The sequence below is a fragment of the Leptosomus discolor genome, chromosome 3 (genome assembly GCF_034619465.1).
Source record: "Leptosomus discolor isolate bLepDis1 chromosome 3, bLepDis1.hap2, whole genome shotgun sequence".
Lineage (NCBI taxonomy): Eukaryota > Metazoa > Chordata > Aves > Leptosomiformes > Leptosomidae > Leptosomus > Leptosomus discolor.
In genome coordinates this window covers 19306839-19331255 of record NC_141393.1, presented here as the reverse complement: position 1 = coordinate 19331255, position 24417 = coordinate 19306839, and the positions used below count along the sequence as shown (strand labels likewise).

At 40.2% G+C, this 24417-nt stretch overlaps 1 protein-coding gene across 1 annotated transcript in view; it reads right to left on the bottom strand.

Moving 5' to 3' along the window:
* Window positions 1–15067, bottom strand: part of RPS6KA5 (ribosomal protein S6 kinase A5) — an 80462-nt gene extending 65395 nt beyond the window's left edge. Inside the window, exons 1-2 of the mRNA XM_086463423.1 lie at window positions 14995–15067; window positions 3346–3417 (exon numbers count right to left, since the gene is read on the bottom strand). Of these exons, the coding sequence (XP_086319549.1) occupies window positions 3346–3417; window positions 14995–15067 (145 nt within the window). The remainder of the gene's footprint in view (window positions 1–3345; window positions 3418–14994) is intronic.
* Between the last annotated feature and the right edge of the window lie 9350 nt (window positions 15068–24417).

The following is a 24417-nucleotide window of genomic DNA, read 5'->3' as shown; positions in this document are numbered from 1 at the left end:
CTTCACTATAATTAGATTGGCAACTATCATAGATAAAAAAAATCAGTTAGATACACATTGAAGAAGATAACCTCCTTTCTTATTCTAATAGGATAAAACCTACAGAACAAGATAATTCAGACTTTTACTTATCAATACAGAAGGCATGCAAATATCTTCTGAACTTCTTCCTCATTTTTTATGAGAGAAAGCCTAAGGATGACAACCGAAACGCAGATGAATAATCTCGTACAAGAGCGTACAAGTTCTAAATGAGGCCTGACTTTTGCACAGTATCATTTAAGACAAGTCTGCAATAAAAGCTTGCTATTCCAAATATTTTTGACTTACATGATTGTGATTATAGATTTTTCTTCATGCTGCTTCTCATTCCCCCAAGTAAATATATATTCTGGTACAAAGAACTGAGAAGTTAGAGTAGTCATACTCACTCCTCCAAACCTCAATTCAAGTACAAGAACAAGAAGTTGCAGGCCTGAACAGGACCCCACAACTCATGACACAACACTCTGAAGATACTGTAGCAAAGTTTGCATGCAAACAGGTGGTTAGAGTCTTAAGTTTCTGAAAAATAATCCCTCTGCTATGGAAGTTGTGGGGGAAAAAAGCAAGGTCTATGGCATTTAAGTTGGTTTTCCATTCTTACAGAGCAAGTCTCGTTACTGAGAAGGTAGTTCTAGAACTTCGTAAAAACTAAGTTTTTACAAAGGGGTCTTCATGTTATTAAACTAACAGCACCAGAGTCAATTTGTACAAGTTCTCTGTGGTTCTGTAACAGTGGGCCAAATATTCACAAAAATTTATTTCACAGTAGAACATTTCAGGATCATCTTAGCCAAATGGCCAACATCTTGCTTCAGTTTCTGTTCCTCTCCATTGAGTCAATGAAAGGACACAAACTCTCCCGACCATAACAATTAGAAACAGACTGAAAGTGAAGATGGTGTTCAGAACTGCATCAAAATTGTTGGTCAATATTTACAGAAGAAATGCCTTAACACAGGTATATCCTGTCGTGAAATAACGTTCTTTTGGAAACCTCTTGCAAGAAGGAGAGAGTATTTTTGCTTATTGCCATCCCCAGAACCTTCTCAAGCTAGGAAATTAAAAATCCGCAGCAAGAACATCTAGGAAGGCTGCAGAATCTCTACTAGTGGAGACTTAGTAATGAATCATTGTCAGGGATGATGAGGATAACTGCCTGAATCTTGGGCCAAGCAATTAGAGGACCTCTTCAAGTCCATTCCAGTCCTGTTTTCAGCAATTCCATGTTACTGCAAAACTGACAATTCACGGATGGTCACCTCCCCAAAAGCAAACAGAACTAGCTCCATTCTGATCAGGACATTTGCATTTAATGCTGTTCCGTAATTGGCAAACAACAACCGCTGGCACACCTAGTGCACTAGTCTTAGCTGTGACATGCTTAAGACTGAACAAAGTTTCTTGACTGCCCTGATGGTCCAGAATTCCAAAGCAAGAACCTCAGGCTATGACTGAAATTAAATACTAAAAAAGTGCAACTAGCATTTCCTTGACCAAAAAAATACTACTCTTCCTACAAATGCCATTCCAAGATACCCAAGGTGTCCTTGGATTCCTAGAGTTTGGAGGAATTTTTTAGTCAGTTCTTGAAATAGTTCGAAGTCTACTAAAACAGATGATGTTTCTGGAGCAATAGGACTACTAGAGCAGGATGAAGACAGTCAGCTTTCTCAGCTTTTTTTTTTCACACGTATACACACTGTCAATGCCATTGTCAATCCATTGAAGTCGCTTTTTCTGAAAGGTATCACTCACAAAAATTACCCTGTTAACCTGAGGGAAAAGGATAGGTTTGCACTATGAGCCTAAGGACTACCTGCTATGATTAGGAGTAGCCCAGGCCAAGAGAAATTTGGCTAATTCGTTCATGAAGAAGAGCAGGCATGGAAGGTAGCAATGAATGACAGACAACAGTAACAGGAGCATAAAGGGGTATTTCAGAGGTGTTGCCTAAAGACAGTAGGAGAATGTCAGGCTGCTACTAGTCTGAACTTGAAGACTGACACTTACAAACCACCAAAACTTACTTCAAACTCCAAATGCAATAGTTGTAATGTTAAGGTGATCTCAGACTAATGGCAGTCATAAGGGAAAAGGACAAAATTCAGAAATGAGATTGGTTTTCATATACACGCACATATACTAAAAATCCAGAGAATGTTTCCATCAGCAGGAGAGACAGACATCCTCATAAATGTATAATTGTAAGTAATTTCATTTTTGTCAACCCCGCTCAGACCAATATTGACTGCTTCAGAATAGCATTGCTGCTTCTACCTACTCTACATGTATCTATGAATATTAAAGCTTCCTTGCCTCTACCACTAACTGCTGAAATTTAACAGCAAGGGTTGAATTGTTAAGCCTGTTAAATTTAAATTTTAAAAAAAATTACTTCAGGAACAGAAAAATATACTCTCAGGCAGTTTAACAGCTTAATGAAGTTATGAAAGAATCTGTATGACAGCTAAACGTGAAAATCAAAACCCTTTCCTCTTTTCAGTAATGCTTGTGCAATTATAGCCTCATTGCTAGCCATTAATGGCTGATACCACCCAAAATTTAATATAACTAACTTATAACTTCCACAGACCTTGATGATAGTCCGCCTACATCATTATCCAACCTACTCAACACTGCATCTGATGTTAATACTGACAAAAAAAAAGTGTAAACACACTAAGAATAAAACCCATTACTTTTGGTCTGTGTATAGGCCTCTGTGTGGGTGTCCCTTTAATGAAGGAGAAACAAAGCTTTTTTGTTGGTTACAGTCAGCAATCCTACAACATCCTACAACCTCCAACATCGTGCTGAAATTCACAATATAACAGTGAACATTTTCCATCTTAAAAAATACTGGGACTTGAAGAGGACAGGAAAAGACTAGTAGAGCCAATGCCAACTCTAAACCACAAAGAGTGGAGCATCCTATTCAATAATGTACTAACATTACTGTTAAAAGATACCTGAAAATGTAATGAAATTATCATGAATTTATTAAGATCATGCCTTAACTTGATCAGATTTTTCACAAATTGTATAAAATTGTCACAAATCAAGACATTTATTTTCCTTTTTTTTAAAGAAAAAGTACATCTTCAAACGTGTTGTTAGAAGATGTGACCTCCAATTTTGCACAGTATTCGTGAGAAAAAAGTGAAGAAATTATGCTATGCAATACAAAAGTGATAAAACTTCCTAAAGGATGTTCCAATTACCAAAACCTCAGCTAGAAAACAAAACTATACTTAAGAGTAATGCTTCCAACATTCAGCTTAGAAAAACAGTGCATCTTACCCCCTGTTCCAAGAACTTTCAGGAGTTCAAAGTTTTCAATGCCAACCTTCTCTGCATGGCCTGTCAAATTTGCTGAAGAAAAAAAAATTCACATCAGACATGTAGTACACTGAAACATCATTTCGACATATTGCTACAGCTTCAGTAAAAATAAGAGCAGATGAACGAAATAAGCAGCACTAAAAGGACATTCCAGTTGAACACTGTATTCTTTTAACTTCAAAAGCAAAGGAGATCAATTTCCTTGTTGTCATCGGTGTTCCTGGAGGTATAAAAATCACAGAATAATAACTGAAGCCCATGCAGCTTGTATACACCATCTTTCATCCTATCACTGTGCACCTCTGAAAAGAGTTTAGTTCCACCATGTCTGTAATCTCTAATCACACAGAAATAGCAATCAGGTCACCCTTAGCCCTAGCACCCTGAACGCTCATGTTCCTGGATTATATGGTGCTTGGGATGACATAAGCAGAAGACCAAGAACTATTAATGCATTTAACATAGTATTACCAAACCTGTAAAGACCCTCCACTACTATCAAGTAGGAAAGACCTTGAGTCTACATAGCCAGTAAGTCTGGAAAAGTCTAAGCTACTACAAAGTTGTTTCATTTGTTGGGGAGTTTGGGAGTAGGACGTTTGACATTTATACAAATCTATACTACTGAGCATTTTTTCTGGTCTAACAGACATTTCTCTAAGCACAGAAGTGAAGAGCCCTATTTATAAAAGGAATTGTGGTGGCTTGGTTTGTTGTTGGGTTGGTTGTTTGGATGATGTTTTTTGGGGCGTTGGTTTTTTGGGGTTTTTGGGGGGGGGTTGTTGTTTTGGGAGTTTTTTTGTGTTTTGTTTTTTGCTTTTTTTTGTTTGGTTTTTTTGAGTGGTTTTTGTGGGTTTTGGTTTTGTTTTTTTTTTTTTTATAAGCTGCTAAAAGAAAGCCTTAAGCAGGTCCCAATATTTTCCATCTTTCATTCCTATCATAATATTATCTCTCCATTTACATCAATATGACTGCAAGCCATTCAGCAAAGCTGATGATCCAGGTTAAAACCAGTAAGGCAAAAAAATAACTAAGTTTTGTTATTCCTAACCAAGTTCAGTTCCCTGATCCACTTTAACGAGCAGCTGCATAAGCAGTTTTACTAGCACAATTAAAGATGCAGCATCAAGCAGCAGAAGCTGGCATGGCTGCTAAAAGAATGCCTCTCAAAGAGGACTTCAAGCCAAGTTATGTCTAAAGGCTAATGAAAAAAAGGGCTTAGGAAAGATGTGCAAGAAGCTTTCAGTAGCAGCACCACAGATTTCAAGTATAAAGAGATCTCTTAACCAAAAGAGGAACACTCTTTGACAGAAGACACTGAAATTAACTTACTCCATTCAACAGAAATTCTCATTTGGTTTGGTATTTCTAAGAAACTTGTCTTTATCAAGACAGTATGCCTTCTGTATTAATTATCAAAATACATAGTTAATCTTCATTCAGAGAACTCAAATAACTCAACAAGTCAAAACAAAACAGAAAACTTAAAGCTTCAGAAAGACATATCTCTGCAAAGGAGGAACAAGCATAAAAAATCCCAACTAAATAAATGAAAAAGCAAATGCGTGACTTATTCCAACAATCCTAGGAATCTGTACACATACACAAAATGTATCTAGTTGGGATAGGATAACGTTAGTGCTCATGCAAGGCCTTGATGAAAACTCATCTAAAATATTATTTTCAGTTCTTATCATTCATCTTTATGAGTCATTAATTAAACTTGTAATGAGTGCAGAGAGACCACTTGCAATTACTGGGAGATTAGGAAGTCTGTAACAGCTTTCAGGATTTTTTTTCTTGTACATACAGAAGTACACATGACAATGATTTTTGCAAATCTAAGGGAATCTACAAGCTACCCTAACACTACATTTAAAAAAAAAAAAAGGAAAAAAGGCAAACTAAAACCAAACATGAACATACAGCACAGTGAAATTATTAGAGAAATACTACTTTTGTGATCAGTTCCTTTCCAATAACATGTACTAGGCAAGACAGTACCAGAATCAATAATAACTCAATGAGGCAACATGCACCATATGAGCTGAACTGAAGCTTGCTGTACTATTTTCACTGCAAATAGAATAAATACTGTTGCTAGTGCTACACCACAGTCATTGCTGAAGTCAGCAGTGGGGAAGATGCACTCACATGCCAAGAATGGAGTAATAGCAGCTAAGGCAAATCTAGACCGAGTTAAGTGTCTATATAATTACAGCACATTATGTCACAGTCAGAAAGCAGCCTGTCTTTACGCACTTCGTATTACACATTACTCTTCTCAACAAGTACTGAGAACGGTACTCAATGTATGCCGTTTCAGAACGGTGACTGTCCTGCCAGGGACAGCAAGAGTCAGGGACTATCCCAAAGAGACTGACGCTAGAGTGTCCACAGTTTTAATGAAGCAGTGGATGTCACTGAAGAGATTGAGGACACACAACTCTGGATACTAGCTAAGCAAGTGCTGAACTCGGAAGTGGGAATAAATTTTTCACTGAGAAATCCACTGATTTGGAGCTTCCATTATAGAGTACTCCAGAAAGGTTTTACCATCTCACATCCTTTAAGAGCTGTCAGCAGAAGGCTTTCCAATTAAACACCCTTCTAGAAAGCAAAACAGTCATTTAATCCCGCCACATTCTTGGAATTGAATAGGAAGACAGAGTGGAACACAGAGAAACGCTGCATCTCCAGTAACACACTGAAGATTCGTAATGCTGGCTATAGTCTTAAAAAGAGATCAAGTGCTAAACTCAATCCATTAACCTAAGCTGTACCTTAAACTAAATTTAACTTGTATTTCACGTTCAGTAACATTAATAAAACCTCTCCCACTTTCATGAAGTTACATACTAAAAAGCTGAGTGATACCTAGTTTGAATTATGTACTTGTTTCATTGTGAGATGTAATTTTGCACTATCCACTTAAATCCATTTTTACTTCCATTTAGGATGTTTTAACTGTCTTATCCTAAACAAAAATAAAATTAAATGTGTTGAAGGTTATTGTAATATTCTTTACATAGTAAAAGGGAAAATCTACATCACAAATAAGCATATGATCCCTATAAAATAAGTTCCACCTCATTCTTTTTGCATTACACCAGGGAAAAAAGCTAGCCCACAAGATCAGATAGCTAAAAGGTGCTGCATAACACAGAGGTGTGATAGGACACTTGAGACATACAAACACCCTCTCAGAATTACACCCTGTAAAGTAAGAAGCATCATTATCCTAAATAGATAAATAATGACAAGTCTTCAAAGCTACAAGATTAACAATTCTTAGAAAGCACTTTTCCCAGTATTCCCATGGCTGGCAATGGCTTCCTCCAGCAGCCTCAGTTGCTGCACTCAGTCCATCTCCGATATCATACCCCAAGAAAAGCAAGCTCAAGCACTAGTGTCTGTGCCACATTCTTTCCAATTACATTGCTTCAGCAGTTCTTTGTCTTCATCCACTGAAACCAGGTGCAGCACTTTTCAACATTCTAGCTGAGATGAGGTGCAATTTTTCCAGAACGAAAGTCATCATACAGACATCTCCTTCAACTTGCTTTCAGGAGCATAAATCCCCAAAGATTAGTTATTTGCATCATCAGTCACTCCCAAGAACCCAAATGACCACTGCTGGAAGACCTTTCACAAGGAATGCTTTCTGCACTTACAAGACAATTGTTCCAAGTTTGAGAGGCTTTAAACGATTGCAACAAGAAGGTCACTACTACTAGCACTGACAGAACAATGAAAGGCTTCTTCCTCCCACCTCACAGGCTTCATCATGCTGGGATTGCTAGCAGAACCTGACCTGCCTGTGCAACCTGCACGAAGACAACATATCTGTCAAGAGTGCAACAGGATATACACTCTAGCATCTAACTAGCAGTATTTCTAGCAAAATAGTACCATAACATTTCAGTGTATGCAAAGATGCCATTCAGAAATGGCAGCTTTGGGAAAGCTTTTAATTTAAGAATTGAGCACAAGGGAAGCAGTTTTGGAAACAGAAAATTTACTTTTCCATGTCCCTTTTCTTCAAGTCTGTTGACAGATCAGCTGAAGACTACCAAGGAAGGGAACTATGCTTGGACAAGAAGAAAGTACTGCCCAAGGCAACAGGATGAGAGTTTCTCCACAAATGATCCAAAGCTACACATGACACAGCGGTATAAAGGATGGTGGTATATCATGAAAAAAAAGTAGCAAGCTGACAGCACCTTCTAGGAGACAAGCTAACTGCATAAGTGCACAATTAGGAAAATATTCCATTTACTGATTTTCCACTGTAGCCCACAGTAATCAGCATTGGACCAACATGGTAAGAAGGAGAGTATGCAGCTCAGGGCAACAGCATGATACAACAGATCAATCCAGAATCAAAGACTAACAGGAAAGGCCAAGACATCATGGCATCCATAAAGACAAAGAGGAAACAGTGGTACCAGTCGCAATTATCATCTCTGAAGGTAAAAAGAAAGCAAATATCTAGAAATAGTCCCACTGCAAAGACAAACCTCCATACGCAGAGACACCAATCCATGGAGTGGAGTATTATCATTCTTGGCCCCCTGGAAGTAGGACTCTGTTTAACTCTGGAACAAAGTATGTTTAACTCTGGAACAAAGTATTTCTGTTTGATGAACCATCTCCAGATGATGTAAGAGACGTGACTGTCACCTGCACTATACTTGAACTTTGAGACCGCCAAGTATGAACTAAGAACTGTGTAAGATGGTACCATGTAATGACTATTTGCTTTTAATTGTACTTTTGAGATCTTACAAAACAACACTTAACAGTGGCTGTTTCCAAATTGAAATGTGCCATGTCCTCTGTTTCTGGACTCCATTGCATACAGGTTTTGAAGCAACAAACAAAACTAGAACTTCCTCTACTGAACTAAATTAAGCAATCTTCAAAGACAACTTCTGCCTGAAAGCTGTGACTTGTCTCTGCTATTCTCTGCAATGTGAGACCAGCTCTGCAATTTTATTGAGTAGAATAATGAATCTCAGACAATTTAAAGCAGAACAGGGAAAGCAAGAAGGAAAACAGGATAGAAGACATTTTGTAATATTCCAAACTCTTAGGTGTCCAGTACCAAGATCAACTCGATTCTAAGCTGTTACTTCAGAGAAAGGCCCATATCCACTCACCTAACAGATGTACTTCTTTAAGTCACAGCAGCAAAGAACAGATGTTCTTTTCAAAGTTATATGAACACAAACTTCAAAATTATCCCTTACTCAGAGAGAAGAGTGGGTGTTTTTCCTTGAAATTAAGCAAAACTAGCACATTCCTTTGGGGGGGGGGAACAAAAATCACCACATAACAGAAACCACACAACTACTGCTTGTTAGACACTGACGAAAATGCATCTAGGATGTTATACTGGTTTTCCGCTATATATAAAATTGTACTTTGATTGTAAATGGTTACAGCAACTGAGAACTATTTGTGAAGGGAAGTGACAAATATTCCACAGTCCTTGAGATGTGACAGGCTATCACCAACTAGTAATTGTCAGGTCGCTGAACAAAAGTACCATTTAATCAGGACAGGGAACTATCTTACAAACTTAAAACAGAATTTAAAAAGCATAGCATCTCAAGGACTACCTGTGTTCTTCTTAGGCCAACAAAGAATTTAAAGCAAAAAATAAAACATGCACACAGTTCTGAACCCACTTCAAAGATGAGAAAATGCAATTCATGTTATTCTGAACTCTAGTATCACAACTAAGATAACTGGGGTGACAACTGTTCATTCTCTATAATATTAGATACTTAAGGAGAAGACCATCTGAACTGAAAAAAAAATTCAAGATCTCACAAAGCTGCTGATCCCATTCCAGAAGTCCTGGAAGCCAAAACTTTACAGAGCCAAAGATGACAAAGACCTCTGAAGCACCATCTAAGCAGAATACAACATGTGGAAATTCAGAAGCATGAAAGGCCGTGGGGAACATGACATGAAACTATCATTACCATTATGAAAATAGACTGAAGCTGCAGAAAACTACCCCACCAAAGTTATCATTTGCACATCAGAAGCTGAAATAAAGATAGAAGAGCAGACATCTGAGATTAATGAACCAGACCCACAACAGTCTGATCTGGAAAATGCTCCATGTTAAGATCCATTTGTATTCATCAGCAGTAGCCCTTTTGCTATTACAGAGGTGATTTTGCTATGAGGTTTGTCATTATTATGAGATGAATCACAAGGAGGTCACTAGAAGCACCTCTGTGGTTAGCTAGAAGCTTAACGTGCAGTAACAGCATACATCACATAATAGACAAAAAAAACCCAAAATGTAATTAGGTGAGATGCTAACAAATAGTTGCTATAGATAACCTAATGCTGAACAGAGTTGAAATGGTCAGATCAAAATAACAGATATATAAAGACTGCATACCTTTCAAAAAGAAATTATATTTAAGTACAAGATATGAATCAACTGTGGTCTTCACTATCATCACGAATTAGTACAACACAAAAAATACACTGAATTCAATCACAGGCACTTCAGACAGTGTTAAAAGTTAAAAGAATGTATATTAATTCATCAACAAAAGAAGAGCAACTGAAAATTTAAATGTTGATGGAAGGTATTTATGTATTAGTTTATGCAGACATTAACCAGGAAACTTCAGAATTATCCTCTCTCAGGTAAAGCTTTTATAACCATCTGTCCGAGCTAGCATAAAATATTTACAGATCTCAACAAAACATGGGAAGAGGAAACAATCGCAATAGATCCCAAACCAAAACACAATAACCAAACAAAGTGACAGTGTGTAACATCACAAAACAAAAACAAAACAAAAATCCAACAAAACAAAACATCAATAATCATTCTCCTCCTTCATAATCAAAGCTTATCAGAAGATAAATAAAAAGTATTTTGTAGTCTCGGAATTTGTTGTTAAAAGTATTGATTCTGTAAAGCGTAAAATCCAGAGACTTAAGTTGTATTAAGGATGATTCATAAACTCACTCTCTTAAAACACTCTTTATACTTCCCACAGCAATATGGAAAGACATATATTTTAATGCTTAAAAGAGAAAAGCAGAAGTAAAAGCAACCCAAGCTTTGAAATATTCAACTATTAATATCTCCTGATCTCTAAACAATATACAGGACTAGTACAGTGTCAAATTAAAAAATCCGTGCCTTACAGAAAACACAATTTTAAAAGTATCTTTAAACTTTCACAAGAACATTTCCTTTTAAAAATAAAAAAATAGAATACTGTAGAGGTGCCAGGTGTAACTCCATAGCGAAGGCTGAACACTATGTAATACGTGATTCATCATGTTTTTTAGCCATAGGAATTTTGACAATGCCTCATGATCTAACACAAACCTTACAGTTTACAAATAAATCCATTTAGTTTAAGTGCTCATTCAACAAGGGGTGACTAAGAATTTGCAGTATTAAACCCTTCAAATAGCCCATTATTGTCTGAAGCCTTTTATAGTTTTATACTGAATTATAAATTGGACTATTTGACTCAAGCGAAAGTTCCAAATTCTTCTGCCTCTGGAGACCTGCAGCTCATTGCTACATTAACTTCTGGGCTATCACATATTACAGCCAGACAAACTGCAAACTAAAGCAAGTTCTTCAGTCCAAAGCTTGTGATAGCATTAAAATGAATCCAGTATCCTTTTCAAAACAGACTTCCCAAAAGGAAAAGAACAATGTCTTAAAGCAAAACAGACAACATATATATGGCCTATCACCTATACGCATTCATGGCACATCTCAACTTCCCTTCAAGAATCTCTGCCTCTCATTGAGCAAAGCAGGGAGCACAGACGCATGCTGCAAGATGAGCAACCTCTTACCTAGTCACATACACTGAAGGTTCAGGATCCTTTGATCTTTTTTTTTTTTTCCCAAAAACAAGAGCTACGACAGAATCCAACAGAAAGGGGGACATCTGTTAACAGCTCCATTTCTTTCTTATGTCACAAGTCTTTCCCCTCTCTGCCCGTATCCTTCTCTATCACACAAATTTTTCTCTAACAGGCTTTACATTTGCCATTATTCAGTTCCATGGCAATACCAGGAAACAGAAACTATGAAGAGGCAATGATATTCTTTTTTCACTGTAAATAATACATAAATTCTCAGGTCTCCAAAAAGATTGTTTGTTGTACTAACTCTGAGGTTAGCCTTCAAAAAATAAAATCTTTTCCTTTACAAGATTCCAGAAAGAGATGCTGCAGAAAATTTCATTTTCTTATTATTTTCAGTATAGCGCTTCAGTGACAGAGACAGTCACCACTTCCTATCATTTGATCTTTGGCATATTTTTTCTTCTACTTCCTGAAAAGAGATGATGATTCCACTTTTCCCAAAACCTCATTTCCTTCCCAAAGTGAGAAAAGGAAGATGGTGACTATTCTGAAAAGGCTGAATTGTGAGGTTTCTATCAAGGAAGAAATTGTTTGTGCAACAAGAAAAGAAAAAAGAAAGAAAGAAAAAAATGTTGCTAAATGTATTAGGAGAAAAATCATTATTAACTTAAACATGTCCTAAAAGTCACTGCTGTGTCTAACCTGCAAAATAACCAACTGAAGGAACAATCATCGAAGCACACACATACTTACAGTTTCCCCAGCTGTAGGGGGACATTCTGATTCTTTCACCATTAAAATAAAATACATATACACAGAGCTGTGCCAGTATTTGTAATACAGCAAATCACATGGCATCTTGCAGAGGCACTCAAGCGTTACGCACCACAGTTCTTTCCCTATCACAGACCTGATCTACATGCCTATGAAGTGATGTTTTTTTTTCAGCAATTGCTTTTTGGTCACGCAAGATACGAGTTTCAAGTACCTAAGAATATGGGATATAGAGCTAAAATTAAGGTTGACCCTACGTATCAAAGCCAGCACTGTAAGTTCAAAGTCAAAGTTTAAAAGAAGTCAAATGATGCTATGATAGGGTTAACAATCAGCTGGGAGCTATGTAGAATAAAGCACTGCATATGCTCTAACCATGCATTTTCATATGCCGCAATACTTGCTTGAAGATAAAAACAATCATCTGTTTCATTCTTGAAGATACTAATTTCAACTTAAATTCAAGTTTTATAGTGTGTTCACTTATTCACTTGATCATAATCAACGCCTGCCTCTAACTTGTTTAATATTTTTAGAGTAATTCCAAGACCCAAGTAATTGCAAAAAGCCCAAGTGTAGGTTCATCTACATTTATTTGATTTGAATATATCGTTCTTTGTACTTTGAGTTTGTTATCAAGAGGTTCAAGCAACAACTGCCACAATATGAAAATGAGACACTCCCTTCTCAAAGAAGCCACTACTTCTACCACAACAGTACATTCTTACAAAGCACTGCGTAGACTGACCTCTTTTTCATCTGCCAACTGACAGCTACTTTCAATATGTAATTCTAAATCATTCAATTAGTCACAGAGCTAGCAACATCAAAGAAAGAACACAAAGAGGAGGGGAACACTAGAATCTAAACAAATTGCACATTAAAAGGATATTCATGGTATACAACCTCAGTATTTAAGAACAACAAAGATCCTCTGGCTCCAATTCTAGTTCTTGCACGTCCCCTCACCCTCTTTCCCAAAATGAAGCAAAAGTAAATAATCATGCTGCACACTTAAAAACTGTGGTGGGTTGACCCTAGCCAGCAGCTAGGCACCCACACAGCCCAATCCAGTACAAAAAAAAAATTATAAAAAAATATTCAAAGTATCCTATAGATTATTTATATATTTCTGTATCAACAGAAACTGCCTGCAGTTTTTCTCCTCAAATTATCACATCTCTGGTCATTGTATAAAGACAACTTCTGAAACAGTATCTTCACAACGTCTTGCATAGCAATGACACTATCGACACCTTCAGGAGTAGGAGTCTCCCAGGAGTACATGACAGAGCAGCTCCCTCCTCCACCCTAATGCTCCAGAAATAGACAAGCCATTGCTAGAAAGCATTTTTCAGAAAGCAGAGTTTTCTAAATACTTAAGAGAATAAGGGAAGACGTAACTGATTCCTATTAAGCTGAATTTCAGAAGCTTAAAAAGACACAAACAAGGTTGGGAACTTTTAAATTGAAAGCAAGTATTGATACTTCCTGAATCTATAAAGCTTTTAAGATCAGGATCAAAATGAAAATTGTTTATTATATTAGACAGCTCTTTGTCTAGTTTATATGAACGTATTTACTCCTCAAACTATCTTTAACTATCCCACAGGGATATTGCTGCCTCAACTTTTATAAAAGAAACCTAGACACAGCTAGGAAAATACCACTTCCTTTCCCCTTACCCCTTTTTCTCCTATATAGTGAAATCTAGCAACAGCCAACGAGACAAGTATGTTTTCCACCAGCTCTTTTGCTTCTTCTTTAAAGAAGGAAACTATAGTCCCTTTGGTTTCTGCGTAGCTATCAGGAAGAGCACTTTTTTTTTTTTAAAGCTGCAGTGACAGCTACGGTCCGCTGGGGCACCTCCACTGAGCCCCTAGACCCGAGTGACAGGGGGACAGAAGGCTGAACGGGACCGAGGAGACCCAGAACCACCACCTGCCTTTCCCATCGGCCCAGCAGAGAATGCCAATTACATTAACCGGGAGGGCGGCTCTCAAACTTTTGCGATGAACAGCATCATACACTCACTTTTACTTCATCAGGAAGAAAGAAGATGAGAGAAAAGGAATGAAGGACATGGGTTAATAGCACCTCCATTGTTAATAAATACAGAGAATATGCATCCTGATTATGTTTTACACGCACTTTTAAATTAACAGTAAAATCTGCATTTACTGCAGTATTCAAGTTGCCTGGAAACTTCTGAGAAGCACAGAGTCCCTATTAAAAAAAAATATATAAAGATCTTCCCCAACACAACAACCTACAACAGAACAGTTCTGCTGTATCTTGGAAAGTCACATATATTTCACGTGTTGAACTACTTCTCCAGAGGGTCTTCAAGCAACTACTGAGGTACAAGAAGATTCATAGGCTGAAAAGCCAGATAACTCTGCGGTAATATGTTGGCACGTTACCCTCCCTACAATTCCGGCATTTCACCGAGGTCAGAGAAAAGCTGTCACATAAAACGACATCATTTAGGATTGTAACAAACACCCCACCCCACCCCCCATACTGACATAGCCATAAAAGTCAAACACACCATTAAAAAAACAAAAACAAAACCAAAAAAAAAAACAAAAAACCTAACACCTCTCCTTCAAAAGCGTCAAATACCACTGGGGAAGTGGGACAGAGAAGCCAGACACGCAGCAGAAGTCCAACTGCAACACTTTTTTCAGAAATAAAAGGGACCCCCCCGCCCCCATCTCACACGCTCCTGCCCATGTCTCTCAGCTCATCCTCTTTTTCTTCCTCACCCAGATTTCCCTACTGGTCCCGACCAACTCTCCTGAACCTCCTTTCTCAGCACTTCTTCCCCAAGTCCCGGCAGCGCAGGCCCTCCCCGCCGCCCCCCGCCGCCCTCCGGCCAGAGCGCTCCCCCGAGCGCCCCCTCGTCGACACCCCCACCCCCCCCCGCCACGACCTCCCCCGGCCCGCCCCGCTCACCGTTCCTCAGCTCGTGCTTGACAGTGAGGAGCGGCAGCTCCCCTCCCTCCGCCGGGCCCGAGGGTCCCTCCATGTTCTCACAGGCGGGCGCTCCCCCGCCTCTGCCGCTCCCCGTGTGTGTGAGCGCGGAGGCGGGGGACGTCACCTGGCCTGAGGCGGATTTTATTTTCCAGGGGCGCTCCGGGGGAGAGGAGCCATGCAGGCGTGCTGGCGGCGGGGGGGCGGGGGGGAAGGGGCAGCTGTTCTCCCCTCCGCCTTGGGGAAAACGGGGAAGAAAAAAAAATCACCAAAAACCCCACACCACCCAACAACAAACAGTTATTAAAATACAGGGAGGCACACGCACGTCGGCTTCCCTCCCCCGGCCCTCAGAGCCAGCCCATGCCCTTGCGGCTCCCCTCCCCCTTGCTCCGGCCGCCCTCCCCGCCCCACAGCAGGGAGCGGAGCCGAGCCGAGCCGAGCCGAGCCCAGGGCGGCCCAGCCGGGATAGGCTGAGCGCGGCAGGAGGAGGGGGCGCCGTGAGGAGCAGCTCCTACTCAGGCGCTCGCGCCCCCTCCCTCCCCCCGCAGAGCGCTCATTGGGCGCGCGCGCCCGCGAACCTTAGCGGCTGTTGGGCAGAGAACGTTCTACGTACCTCCCCCCGCCCTTCCGCCGCGCGGCGCGTTCCCTCATTGGATCAGCGGCTGCGCCAATAGCTGGCTCCGCCTCCCTAATTTCCCCCCAATCCCTCTACTCCCTAATCTTGTTTGTAAACATTCCCGCCCGCCTCTCCCACTCCCCCCTCCCACTTGAGGGCGGGCACTGGGTTGCCTAGAGGAAAGGGAAGGCGCTGATTGACCACTGGGTCTGGCAGTCATCTGAGGGAGTGGTGGTGGCGCCCTTCCCTCGAGTTATGGGCAGGTTCCATCGTACGTGGCGGGGAGGGGGAAGTAGCCGAGGTCTTTCCCACTCTCAGTGGAGGCGAGGGGGGCCGAGCTCAAGCTTAGCGCGGGAAATGGCGGCGGCGGTACGGGGCAGCAGGGTGTCCCCTCGGCGAGGGGCGCGATGGGGCGGGGAGGAGCGAGGGGCGGCCGGGGTTTCCCCGCAGGGCCCTAACAGCCCGCCGAACTTCCGCCTCCCTGCACGGCGCGGGTGGTGTGTGCGGGCCTGCAGCAGCGGCCCGGTCGTGCGGCGGGGTTTGGCTCGGCTCGGCCGGCTCGTTGGGCTAGGGCAGCGGGAGAACTGCCGCCGCCAGTGTGGCACGTCGGTATGTCCGCTTCAGGCCAGCGCTCAGCGCCGGGTGACGGCGCCGCGGCCGTGCGGTACGCGCTCAGGTCACGCAGGCTCCAGGGCCCCACAAAATGGGGGCGTGGGTGGCGGGGCCCCCGGCGGCGGGTGAGCACAGGCCTGGCGCCGGGCTGCGCTGAGCGGGCTGCGGGGAGAGGGGCGCTCCAGGCTACGCCTGACGGGGCCTTCGCCTTTAGCCGGGGCCGGGGGGGCGCGACGGCCCGGGCTGGCGGAGCAGGAGGCGCCCGCGGCCCGGCTGCAAGGCAGCGAGCGGAGCCGTCGTCTTGGGACGTCCAAGAGGCTGAATTTACTGGAAGATAAAACAGCCTTTGTGATCGCTGAAAGGTCGCAAAGCACGGAGGAGCTTGGTTGGTTATGCCGGCTCAGGGCGCGCCTGTCAGGGGGTTGCATGCCGTGGTGTGCTGCGAGGCGGGAGTGGGGGAAGGCGCTGGGGAGGTACGTCCGTGTGTCCCGTTCACATGGCGCTGCTGGGGTCATTTTCGTTTGGTCCTTTTAGCTGCGTGGGACAAGCTCTCCTGACTGCGGGGTTTGATTTCGTTTTTAAGGAAGTTGTGTTTTGAATCGTATTAGACCTGTTCGTCTCACTTAAGCATCTGTTACGTTTTGGAAGCAATCTTACAACGTCTGAAGCAGTCCACATTTCCTTGAGACAGATCACACAAATCACTTTTCTCTCCATTTCTTATTTACAGTAATTTCTGACTTGTTGCTTTCGAATGCTGTTGCTTCCTATCCTTTGACACTGTCAACAAGATGCCAGTTGCAATGCCATGTCATATCCAACAGCTGTGTTCACGCAGAGTCTGATTCTGGTACATCAAACATCAGTGAAATAAAAAGTGTCTTCTGTTAGTCCTATATTCGCATTACAGTATTATGTATTTGTGTGTGTGTGTTTGTACGCACATATATAAAAATGTGCGTGCAAATACACGTACACTTTTCCACGGTTACTTGGATGGAGACTGAGTTAAACTTTAAAGTTGGTAAGAGCTTTCTACTATATAATTGTTTAAATACCAAATCTCGTTTTTAGGGCGCTTTTGGGATTGTTTTTCTTCCCAGAAATTAAAAATAAGATCTATGTAAGTGTTTCATAGTATTCCTGGCAAAACTTTTGAAGGTGTTTTTCACGAAGCACTACTGGTGTTCTGTTGAGGTATCTCCATGTAGCATGTGGTACAACATAACTTCTATGAAAATGTCCATCCAGTTACTGCCTTTCTGACAGTATTGTATCAAGACTATAAATATAGAAAGCCTGATCACAGAAGATGTTTTCAAACTGAAAAATAATTTATTTACTTTTGTCACTTGATTTTGTAGATTGCTGTATTGCAGTGTTACATCAGCATAATGTTAAACTACAAAAGGGAGAATAATAGAAATGCAAAATAAATTATAAATTTCATTGTTAAATTAAATTTTTGAATCTTTGCAACTAATGGCTCCTTTGTACAACTACTGAGGAGTGTCAGTTCTACTTCTTTACAAGGAGTAACAACCACTTCTGATTATTCTGTGTCCCAGATGTTAGATTTTAAAGAGACCAGTATTATATTTCATCCAGTGGCTCTACTAGCCTACACTTTGGACTAACTGTCCCTGGCAGCCTCAGAAGAGAAAAACTGAAATCTGACTCCGCTCTGTTCCTTACTAGCACTTGGTGTGAGTGGAGCTGGCAATGAATCCAGTAGCTGCTGATAGTCTTGGTTTCAGATGTTCATAGCATGACAGACTTTATCTGCTTATTTGCCTCAGGCCGAAACCTTTTTTCTCCCTTTACATTTCAGCTGAAACAGCTTTAAAGAATGAGGTGATGACCCTAAAACATTAAACCAAGGTTAATGATCCACTGTGGTAACTGCCAGCTGTGCATGTAGCAAGACACAGTGATTACCCTATATATTTAGATTTAAGTTGTGACTGGGCTTGAAAAGCACTATTGCATAAAGTGAAAGTTCAGTGTTATCACTGGGGGACCCACTGATTTGTTTGCACCGTTGGAAAAAGTAACTGAGCAACGTGGTCATTCCATTAAAAAAAAATTAAGATTTTTTTTTACATAACAATCTCTCCAGTGTTAAAATATTTTTGCAGTGGAATTCTCATGTCATATCCAGAAACAGCAGAGCAGCCCTACAGAATGCTTGGAAAGCGTCCAACCTTTTGACAGACAAAAGAGCTATACTTGTACTGAAATCCTAAACCTCCTGTCAGTAGTCTGTGAGTACGAGACTATGCTCAAGTTTTCGTTTCAACTGACCTTTTGGGAGCAGTGAAGGATTAAACTTGGTTGTGTCCTTGATTTAAGAGTGGACCTACCTTTAGTGGAATGGTGCAGGCATAGTGGACTGGTTTCACTACCTCCATCACCTTTGTCTTTGAAGGGGTATCATATGGCTTTGTGGTCGTTTGTAAAAGGACACAGTTTTGTCAGCCTTAAGGGTAGATAGGATTTACAGGTAGGTGGAAACATACAGGCTACATCTGTACCAGAAAATAAAGCAGTTTAGGACTCGTTCTTTAGGTGTCAGGGCAAGTGGCATGACATAGCATAGCATAACTTGCATGCACACTGTGAAATTCCTTCCCCTTCAAAACAGTGTGGCCTTTTCCATACTGCCTGCTGGATTTGTGGAGATTGCAAACCATTGCTGAGCTATGCTAGCCACCAGCTTGTGTGAGGACATTGTCTGGGAGAGTACTGGTCAGGGGCCCAACCATTCCCAAAAGCATGCCAGCAGTCAGAAATATGGATAGTCGCGTGCCAGTGCTCAGATTCTGCCTTTGTCCCATTTAAATCACTAACACAAGACAGTCACAGAGTCAGATGAGGGAGGAAACTTGGCTTGAGCCTGCAGCCAGAGCAGGCATGTGAAACTACAGAAAAAAATAATGGGCTGTAGAGCCACAGGGAGTGCAGAATGGTCTGTGAGAGATTCCTTTATAGTTTGGAGAAGTAAAACCAGCCTTGCTATGTCAACCGTGCTTTTAGAAGTGTGAGTGCAATTTAACTGACTGAAAATGTTATTTGCATTTTAAATAGTCATTTAGGTGTGCTGTGACACTGAACAAAGAAAATACTGTTTGTATGATGTGCATTCAATAAATTATCTCTCTACTGTTAAAAGGAAAAATACTTGATGTAAAACCAATTAAAAACTATGGGGTGATGCAGAGCCACTCTCCCTCCATAGTGTAAATGTATTTTTTTATAGTAGGAATTTCATATTCATGTGTTCAATAAGAGCAACCTGTCAGGTCAATCAACCAACAGTTTAGTGTTTGGGCTGAGTGTGCGCTGCAAGTTTGGGAACATGGAGTAACAAGAGTTCTAAAGATAGATGTCCCTTCTCTACCCCACAACACAACTGTTCAAAAATATGTGTATTTACTTCCCATTCTTAATTGTGAAGAGAGGGAGGAAAGAATGTTGTGGGAAATACCCACATGGAAAGATATTATTGAACTTAATTTAAGAAAAAGTGTCACAACATTTCCTTTTTGGTTCTAAAAGAGGTGATGTGCCAAGCTGGTTTGAGGGCTGAGGTGAAATTGAAATGCTTAGTGTACAGACTTCTGAGAGGAAATGAGAGAGAGAGAAAGAAAGAAGAAAATGAGTGCTGTAGCTGCATCTTCCAGGGTGTCACTGCTTTACAGTTTTGAGGTACTTGATTTACTTTCTTTCTGAAGGGGAGTTGCGTATGAAAAAATGTAGTTTCTATGGAGCTAAAATTGGAGGCATCTGGCACGTTCTTGTGGTCATTGAATTGTTACAGAAATAGGTGTTATTTTCAAAGTACAAATGTTGGAAAGCCAGATGATACAAAATGTTCCCCTTAATCACTCCATGGAGAACATTTGCACAGCAAGGGAAAAAGAGGATCAAATTTTTGAAACTGAGAAATGAATTTAGGGAAGGATTCCCCATGAAAGACAGTTATGGCATGAAACAGCTTTTGTGTGAGGTTTTGGTTCAGTATTAGTTCTAGCTTCTAGTTTACATATATTCTCTGTGATTTTTTTTTTTAATCTGTGACTGAACATTTTGTCCTTGATAGCTGTCAGAAAAGTAGATTGGGTAGGTAAATTTGCTGTTTAAAGCATTTTTGTATGAAACTGCTCTGGCCAACAGTTTTCTCTCTCTAAAACCACTTAATATCTTACCATGAAAGGAGAAGTTATGCTAAGCATCCAAGCCTAATAATTTTCTTAACGGAAGTGGTACAGCTCTGTCAGGAAATGGATCGTTTCTTGAAAGTGCATAGAAGTGAAGATGTGTTACTGATTCTAGAGTTACATCTTTGATTAAACTTCGGTCCTGTTTCAGTTAGTATTAATTTCTTCACTGAAAATTCATTTGCTTATTTTTTTCTTCAGTTACAGTATGGTTACAACTACTATTCCAGGCAACGCTTTGAAAAGTTTAATTGTTAAAAATCTGCATGGCTGTAAAAGAGAGACAATAAAAATATTTGTTATGTTAATTTCTTATGAGGAAAAGGAAAATGAATGAACACGGTGCAGAGGAGAAAGGAAGCAGCACTGTTTTATTGAAACAGAAATAGGGTTTTATTTCAATTTCTGATCTGCTTAAATGCTTAAGCTAGGCAGAGATGGAATTTCTAGTTGATACAATGAATTGACTTTTGGATCCTAATCCTCACTCACTCACAATAATTTGAAATTATTTTCAGATTTGTTGGAAGAAACACAGAGGGATGCTCTACTTAATGGTATTAAACCTGAGTAGTACCGACTATAGTGTAGTTAAACTCAAAATCCTTTTCAGAAGACACATGTGAATTCTTACTATTTTGAAAATTGGCTTTAAACTTTGCAGAAGGGGATTTTAGAAAGGAGAAGCTAATCAAGATGATCTGAAAGCTAGAGATGAGGAAATTAAAACTTTTAACTCAGCATAGAGACAATGAGTATGTCCTGATAGTTGCAGAAGCCATGCATCTTCTTTCACCCTCAAAGAAGGAAGCAAAAACATGAGGAAAAAAGTGATTAAATGGCAGAGCTTAAAGGTGCGCATCGTAGTTCTTAAAGAAAGCCTACCAAAAAGGAGGTGAGTGAAAAGAAGTGCCACATAAAATGGAGGGGGAAAGGCACTTTTTGGAAAGCATAAATGAAAACTAGTAAGTTCATTTCCACAACTTTTTTTTCTACTGACGTATTTAAAGATACTGCATCTGTTGCATTACTGTAGAGCAAAAAAGAGATATAATGAAGTGAACAATATTGCAGAGATTCCTTTTTTCCTTTTCGCTTTACCTTGATAAGAGTTGTATCGTTATTGATTTTGAACCTACTCTTTTAAATTTAAAAAGGTAAGATACTCCCATGAATTGAAATAACAGAAAATCCTGAAACATGGATAAATTAAGGTAAATATATTCCAGACTGAGGTGGTAGGTCTCCTGGAGTTGGAGCTCCTCAGAAAAAGTACAAAAACTCCCATTGGTTTCAAACACTGTATCAGGTGACTGGAAGGCACCTCTTAACATAGCATAATATAATATAATGTAATATCATACAATGTGATTTAATATAGGCAAGATTACAACTAAAAACTTCTTTAAAAGGACCAGGAAAATGTTTGGATGAAAGATTTGAAAGATTACGCTTAGTTTTAAAGAATGAAAAAAAAGATAAAATCATTCTAAAAACTGTAGATAAACCTGATTCCATGAACAGATACCAGATATAAAATACTACTGTGAAAAATCAGGTAGCAAAACCAGTATCTATAATAATAAATCACAAATTTTCAATACATCTAAAAAAATGGGGATTTTTTTAACTGAAGTTGCATAATTGACAATGGGATTGTAAACTGTATGACTTGGGACTAGAGCTAACCGGTAACTGGTACTCAGCAATTCTATCATTTCATTACTGTTTTTCTTAAATTTTTCATCCCATATGGATTTGTTGAGATACAGGATACAAACTAGGGTATGCCTAGCTCATCATCCCATCTCCGGCACTGGCCAATAGCAGCTGCATAGTGTCATGACAAACTCTGGTAAGAAAATTCTGAGGTTTGACTATGCAGTCTATGATAAAAGACCTCCATTTGGTTGTTTTGACTTTGCCATGTGCTAATTTCATCTGATGACCCATAATGATTTAGTTGAAAAAGAGAGTGAAGAGTTGTAACCTTTTACCTCCTCCACGCTTTTGTTGGATCTGCCCCTATTTCATAGGCAAACCTGGAATGTGAAGCACTGGTGTCCCTGCCTCAAAACGTCCAGCAAAATATTTGTTGTAGGTGCAGGTTATGCGCCAGGCACTAGCAGTTCTTTGAGCTTTCAGTAATCCATGCACAGCCCCATTTCTTTCATTTTTCTTAGGTAAAGGGCATATAGGGGAAACCTAGGTTATTCACATGTTAGAACCCTCAGTTTTAACACTCCTCTTTTCTAATGTAAAGTGTTTTCTGTGACAGTCTTTCAAGAGGGTATCAAAACCCCATTTGGTCAGAAGGCATTTTACACTCCTTTTGTAAACTCCTCAGGATTTGTGTTTTCTCTGAAGTGTTAGACTTCTGTGCAAAAAAGTGTCCCATTAAGCAATTCTCCTTTGGCTGTCATTTATTAAGTCTGGCTGAGTGTGAGGTTTGGCATTCTCCTTACAACATGTCACATTCAAAGTTAATTTCCTGTTGTGAGTGCTTGTTAACATACTGATGGGGAACATTACAGCAGTGCAGTTTATTGACATTGTCAATAATCTATTAACTCTGAGCTACTTCAACCCCCTCACCCCCCAGTGTTTTCTGGGATTTAATGAAGATTTACACTATTACCACATCTCTCTCCAGCTTCAAAGGAACACATTCCTATTCAACCAGAATTTATTACACCAAATCCACCATGTCATTGCAGAAACTCTGTAGTAAGTTATTTGCTTCCCGCTAGACACAGGGTTGCGTTCCTATGGCTAGTGAGACGCATTTTCAAAATGGGAAGTCAAATGAGGCAAACCCCACAGATTCTTAGAATTACTTGCAATATGCAGAGAAGTTAGGGTATGATGTCAACTTAATTACTCGTTTTCTGACTAACGTATATCTGCAATGTGGCCTTACAATGTCTTCCCACCGAAGCATTTGGGTTTGGATTGTAGTGAGCTATTGTGAGATGCTCTCCATTATTTTTCTAGGTCCTCAGATAACAAATTGGTTAAACTGTTCCACTGTGTGACAGTATTATTCTTTAGAAAGCTATGTGATTGAAGACAGTGGACAAGGGTGAGGTACTAGTTTGGTTTATACATAAGACAAAATAATTGCTTTAGGATAGCAAGTACCAAAGTGACAGAATTATACCTGGTTTGGGGTTGGACACAAACCCACCGCAGTCCTGGAGCACTATCCTTTGATGGATATCTAGGGAGGAGATGAGAGGGATTTCTGCAAAAATCTCCCTGCTTTTGGCAAACAGAGAGTGAGTGTTAATCCCATATTTAATCTTGTGTTTCAAGGCAGACCAGGGCCATGCTTTCTGTAGCTTTTTGTGTGCCCTTTCCAACTAGAGATATCCCATGAAAAAGTAATCATTCCTTCTCTAAGGCAGTAGTTGCCTAATCTTCCCAGTGCTTCTCCTCTGCAGAAGTAAATGCCTTCTCACCCCACCCACACGCCCCAGGAGAGCAGCCTTCCCCCCACTCCCTGCCTCTGCTACAGTAGCAGCAGCATTAGTCTTCAATTACAGAGCCGAGGATGTTATTGTCATGGTTGAGGTGATGCTGCGCATCTGCACACCATCACTTGTCTCTTCCTTTTAACGCTTTTACTTCTCTGAGTTGAAGCTTCGCGGTGCACCCTCTTTTATATTTGGGCTACAATTCGATGTATTTAGGCCCCATGGATTTGGTTGTTCTGTTTGGTTTTAGAAACTTTATTCCTGTTGAGAGTCATAAAGTAGTAAATACAGAAATCATACAGTCTTGTTAAAACAGAGCCTTGTCTAAAACAACAATAAAAGCAACACATGTAAAGAAAGTCTGCCTGTGCATCTTAGTAATAATCTTACTACCCCCTGGTCGTAGAGTGTTTATTGCTAATCTTTAGCTATTTACTTCAGAAAAGCTTATCTCGTGTCTTTCCTGGTTTGCTTGTCT